The sequence below is a fragment of the Limulus polyphemus genome, unplaced genomic scaffold (genome assembly GCF_000517525.1).
Source record: "Limulus polyphemus unplaced genomic scaffold, Limulus_polyphemus-2.1.2 Scaffold904, whole genome shotgun sequence".
In the NCBI taxonomy this organism is placed as follows: Eukaryota; Metazoa; Arthropoda; class Merostomata; order Xiphosura; family Limulidae; genus Limulus; species Limulus polyphemus.
Genome location: NW_013666514.1, coordinates 82,905 through 89,273, shown reverse-complemented (window position 1 = coordinate 89,273; position 6,369 = coordinate 82,905). Strand labels below are relative to the sequence as shown.

Here is a 6,369-nt window from a genome sequence, read left to right as displayed (position 1 = left end):
CACAGACACCCCCCCCCCCAATGAAAGAATAGACCATTCCAAGCTTGTACTTGTTGTTAAACAAATGTTTAAACAACTCTATTGAATCATAAAATAGTTTTAATTGTAATGTTTTCTCTTGCAACCAGCACAACACTAATTGACAACACAGATCCAGTATTTTAGTCAAGTTATATATTTGTTCTGAAAAGAAATCAAAACATTTAGAGAGTGATATGAAATTCTATTATGCTATATATGGCATTATATATCTAATCGCTAGATTTTTTCTGCGCCCATTCTCCTCATTTGGTTGTTTTTAGCTCTAATTTACTCGAACAATACAAGTTACTTGTAAAATGTTACAAGTAATATGACATATTTCCATCTTCTTAGGATATTAAAACATTTTTTAATTCTTTAGTTGACTTTTTGTTTTTTATTATTGGTTTGTTTGGTTTTTTTACACAAGGGTTCCAAAAAATTGAGAGTTCAAATAGAATGGAAACCAGAACAACAGGGGTATTCTTGGTTAAATATATTAAAACTGAAATGGATATATATAGAGATATGAATGAGAATAATGGGTCACAATAAATAATATTAAAAACCGTCTGATTAGTAAGTTGTTTTAAATGTGTTTTTTTTTTCCACTTAACCTCAAAGCTGTTATTTCATGTTATAAATGTTTTCTGTTTGGATTGTTTATTAATAAAAATGATGAAGTATATTCATGATTTGTGTTTTCTTTACCAGGTAGATGATCAAATGAAACTTCTTCAGAACTCGTGGAGTGATCTTCTTTTGCTGGACCACTTGTACCACCGGATTCATAATTTTCTTCAAGAAGAAACAATTTTGCCAAATGGCCAGAAATTCGACGTTTTGGAAATGGCCCTCTTAGGTCTCAGGTCCTTAGCAGATCAATTCCATCGTGTAAATGCGAGACTTCAAGGCCTTAAGTTTGATCGTGTGGACTACATATGTTTGAAAATCCTAATTCTACTGAATCCAGGTAAGTGTTTCGGATTCTCCAGAGTGTCTTGAATGAGAATTCACAATTTGAATTCATTTTAAAAAAAACCAACTAGAAATGAAGTATGAAGTCACTATCATTAGAGATTTACCCATAGAAGGGGAAAATCAAGTGAAATAAAATAGTTAGAAAGAACGTCGTGAAAATATAACAAACAAAACTGAATTTGTGGTCATTTCGCCTTTTATTATTTGTATCTAATGTTTTAAATCGCTGAAGTTTTAATTACTATCTTGCGCTATTTATTTAATACGAAGACTTTTAAACTTTGTATATACCCTTGTAACTGGATAATCTTGGAAAAATCAGGCCAGATTTTTTTGTAACCGTGCAGCATATTGTGAAACATAAATACATTTACTACTAAAGTTCGTAGCTTCGTAAACAACAACAAAATAACGTCGAGTTTGTTCCCTTATTTTTTATCAGTCAATTAATAGGATATAAGTTTTCTTTTTACTTATTGTAGAATACCAGTTTGAATCATTTAGACGAACGTCTGGGATCATAACATAAGAAAAAAAAATCTCTCCCCCCCCCTCCAACTGATTATTTATGTAAATTGTGGCCTTCACGTAACATGAAACAGAACTTTTTAAATTAATTTTTAGAATATAAACAATTTACTCACAAGTTATTAAAATGTTTATAGAAAGGTAGTTCGATTGGAAAAACAACAAGTCAAATCCAAGTTATACTGTAAGAGCTCAGTACTTAACCCTAACAATAATTAAATATTCAACATTATAAAAACCATCGCTGATGAAAGCATCTTGGAGAAGTGAATGGGATTGTAGATATTGCCTTAAGATACTTTAAATCACGTTGTTCGCATTTAGGCTTCGAAAGAATCTCAATTAAATTCTTCCAAATGATGAGTTTCAAATTCAAAAATGCTTAACCTTTAAAATTTAAAAAAAAAAATGTTTTAGAATTTTCTCGCAAAGCTACACAACGGCTTCTTTGCGCATATCCGTCCTTAATTTTGAACTGAAAGACTAGAAGGCTCTGTGAAAGCATTTATTCACCAGCACCGACTGCCAGCTCTCTGTGAAAGCATTTAGTCACCAGCACCGACTGCCAGCTCTCTGTGAAAGCATTTATTCACCAGCACCGACTGCCAGCTCTCTGTGAAAGCATTTAGTCACCAGCACCGACTGCCAGCTCTCTGTGAAAGCATTTAGTCACCAGCACCGACTGCCAGCTCTCTGTGAAAGCACTTAGTCACAAGTACCGACTGCCAGCTCTCTATGAAAGCACTTAGTCACCAGCACCGATTGCCAGCTCTCTTATCTAACCGAATAGTGGGATTTGCCTATCACTCTTATAGCGCACGCACAGCCCCAAAGTGCGGAACGCGTTTTAGTGACAACAGAATGCGAACCAGGATCCTTAACTTCACAGTCGGGCACACTAATCAACAGCCACACCCGGCCTTCCTCTCCGTTTACAAAAGCCCTTGTTTCAGTAATTTGCTTTTTCCAATGTATTTTAAATACATTGTAATTGCATAATTGTCTCTCCAAGTAATGTCACTATGTAGTTTTGATGTTTCTATTATCCTCGTCGTGTTTTTTTGTAATACACTACGTATGAAAAGCTATTTTATCGGTGTTATATATACATATTCAACGTGTATTAGTCATGCTTGTTTGTTTGAGAGCAAAGCTATATTGAGCTATCTGCTGTGTCCACCATGGGGAATCGAACCCCGTATTTTAGAGTTTTAAATCAATAAACTAACCAGTGTCCCACTGGAGGATATTAGTTACGTAACCTTAAGAACTTTTAACCAAAGAATAATAATAAAGAGCCAGGCGTGGCCTAGTTGCTAGCGTGCCCGAACTGTGATTTGGAAGGTTCATGGTGTGCGTTCCGTTGTTGCAAAAACTCGCTCTACACCTTGAGGCCATGGACGCACTTTAAGACAAGAGTAGTCCAAGAACCGCCAGTGGGCACTTTGATTTCCCTCTAGTTCATCATTTCAAGTTCAAAGACAGCTTTGCGCTGAATGACCCTTGTGTAACTTGTGCGTAAATTCTAAACAACAAAAAAAAACAACAACATCAATGCAATAAAATCTTAAGTGACTTTTATTTCTGTGCGTAATTATACTTCTTTAAATTGGTGTTGTTGTCTTTTTTTGTTTTCACCATTTCACGTGTAGTCTTCCAATTGTGATCCAGTCGGTAAGTCAATGTCCCATCGGCCTTGATTAAAGAACGAATAAAAACACATTACACTAATACTTTGTGTCTTTTCTCATAGCAAAGCCACATCGAGAGGAATCGAACCCCTGATCTTAATATTGTAAATCTGAAGACTTACCTTTGTCCCACCGGAGGGAGGGACATACTAGTACTATTAGTAAAATAAATTTCAACTTTTTTTCGTGATATTTTCTGCTCATGTTTCTACTATTAGTAATAATAAAAACACAAGCAAAAACGTATCAAAAGATTGTTTATATTTATTACTTTTTTATTATGCAATACATAAAGTGTATTTTAAGTTGAAACTAGTTTATCTTCTTTCCCTTCAATCAGAAGTACCACTGGTTACTAATGTTAAATTGATACAAGAAGCCCGTGAACGGACCAGACAGGCATTACACGAGTATTGTGCTTCCTTTTATCCCGAATATCCGGTAAGTGCCAAATAGGAAATAGGTTTTGACCTCATAGTGACTGATAGGCCTTAATTTACTGATACTCTATCATGTGCAAGCCTTGATCAAACAACTCCATCTGTCGAAAATTTAGTTATTTTTGCGCATCTTACCATAGAGGTGGCTCATTTTGTGGGTGTGTATTAACATCAATCACTCAGAGTTGGCTAGCTCCATTACTGTAATTATTTGGTATGGTAACTCGAAATTGTCCGATGGTGTACATGGGCTATTTTATTTTAAGATATTTGCCAGACAAGTGGGATAAAAAACGACAACCTTTCAAAGAGTTTTTTTTAAATATATAGTGATTACTTATTAATATCCAAGGCGAAGAAATTATAAGAAAGATTTATATTTCACTTGTAAAATAGTCTCAAAAGTAACGCTGATTTTGTAAATTTTTTTCCAGGACAAATATGGCGATCTTCTTCAAACATTGTCCGAGTTGAGACACATTAGTACTCAAGGGGAAGACTTTATCTACTTCAAGATTGTTGGTGATAACACAGCAACACAGACTCTTCTTACGGAGATGTTACACGCAAAAAAAAAATAACACTTGTTGAAAATTTAGGGTGCTATAATTGGGGACTTCAATTCTTAAAAATAGAAAAAAGTCAAGTTATAAACAGTTATGTTCCTTGAGTGTTTAAATCATTATAAGAATTAATGTTTTTTTTTATGAAATCATGCATGATAAAAGAACAGTATTTGTTAAAAAAAAAATGAATGACATCACTAAGGGCACTTAAAATATGGTGCAAAATCACAAGTGTCAAAAGAAGGTATGTGGAAAACGTAGTCACCATGGAAATCACCTGAAATATTATGTTTTGTTTTTTTTTCTAATGAACATTTTTCTATATTTTACTTTGCATCATTCATCATATCAAAGAAAACAATATTCATTGTCATTTCATTCTATAAGTATGACTGGATAATCTATTTTTCTATTACAGTTGTAAATGTGTGAAAAACAAAAGCACTGCCATCATCTCATTTCTTGTGCATGACAATTAGCCAATTATTGGTTTGAATTATCATTTGAATGAAGCCTTCTGCCTACTGGAAGCACAAGTGAAAAAAAAACAGTTTCCCAATCTCTTCCTCAACAAAAGAAATCCAGCAAAAACGTTTCGTTACCACCTAACTCAGGGACAAGCACAAAATAAAACATTTCAACTGCCAATAATATACTTGCCTGAAAACCAGAATGGTCAGCATAGAAAATCCCAGCTTTGGACAGAGTATATAAGAAAAGGACTCAGTCCATTAAAAAAAAAAAACATTTCCAAAAACAGCACATTTATTCGATGCTTCAAACAAAAATGGACTGAATGATACACATTTCTGCCTTTTTCTTGACAAGATGTTGTTGTTGCTGATCTTGTTGTTAAATGAATAGTGCACATATATATATATGTATGTATTATGTGTGTGTATGTATACATTCCTTTTTGCCATAGCACTGATATTATTTTTAAATATTCTTAAACTACTGGTGTTGGTTTTAAATATGGTGGTATACAAAACTTTATTATTAAATGTAAGAGCTGATATTTATACACTCCAGAATGTACTACTGGCAAAAAGTGAAATTAACTGGATGTTTGTTGTAAGTGTTTTTGTTATATATTAATGAGGTATGTACACAATATTCAAGTAAGTCAAACTAAACATGCGGTGTTTCTTAAAACATATATATATATATATATGTTTGTTTCACAAGTAAAACATCAAACGTAATTTATTAAAAAATGCTAGATACCACGACAATTCAAAGCTAAAAACAGACATGTTTGTTGCATTGCTGAAATATTTTGCAAATCGATTGAAACTCTTGCGTAAGAACAATGGTGGCCCAATCAAGCGATATTTGTACTTGGAATTACTTTTTGATTGAATTAAAATCTTATTTTACTTTATGCTCACCGGGGGAAAAAAAATGTGATTTATTTTGCAACACCCCTTAGTTAGAGCCAACTACAACATAATATTGTTACTTCTCTGTTCGGTAGTTAATTTTCCGTAAATTCGTTCCGACGAAACTTTAGCGACACGAGTCCTTTCTTAAATAAAACTGGTTTATTCTTTCCGAATACAACTTTACGATACACTTAATTTGAACAGTCGCTCTATAACAAACGCTCACGTCTCACGTGGCCAACAATATTTTATCCGCATACATTCAATTACTCATTGCACTGTTCCCGTCACGTTGTGAACGTCTTATATATATATATATATATATATATATATATATAAAAGACTAACAGATATCTAGTAAATGCTAGGGCATTCTTGAAGGAACAGGATATTTCTAGAAAACGGGTGGCGTGATACTAGTCACGTGACCTCGCTGACGCAACAATATTTTAACAACAAGGGACCATTTGTTAAAGGTTGTCCCTAAATAGCCACCACACCGACAAAAATAAAATTCAATAAACCCACTTTTATTTATAAGAAACTCGTCTCATCTCAAAACTCTTGTAAAGTCAGTCACTGTCACTGCCGACAACAATTCATTCTATCAATTAATCATCCTGTTATAAAAAGAAACTGTTTTAACTGGAGCATAGCATGTCTTTCTAAATCTTAAAAATTTATCTTCTCTTTTTGTTATTTTCAGAATACTGCATGAAAAAACTAGAAGTCCTATTTATCTTGAGTTAATTTATTT

The 6,369-nt window shown here is 33.4% G+C and overlaps 1 protein-coding gene across 1 annotated transcript in view; it reads left to right on the top strand.

Annotated features, from left to right (window-relative positions):
* The window catches only part of LOC106461141 (nuclear hormone receptor FTZ-F1-like), a 48,632-nt gene extending 42,841 nt beyond the window's left edge, over nucleotides 1–5,791 (top strand). The window contains exons 3-5 of the mRNA XM_022388010.1: nucleotides 736–994; nucleotides 3,562–3,662; nucleotides 4,096–5,791. Of these exons, the coding sequence (XP_022243718.1) occupies nucleotides 736–994; nucleotides 3,562–3,662; nucleotides 4,096–4,242 (507 nt within the window). The 3' untranslated portion in view covers nucleotides 4,243–5,791. The remainder of the gene's footprint in view (nucleotides 1–735; nucleotides 995–3,561; nucleotides 3,663–4,095) is intronic.
* Nucleotides 5,792–6,369: the final 578 nt, after the last annotated feature.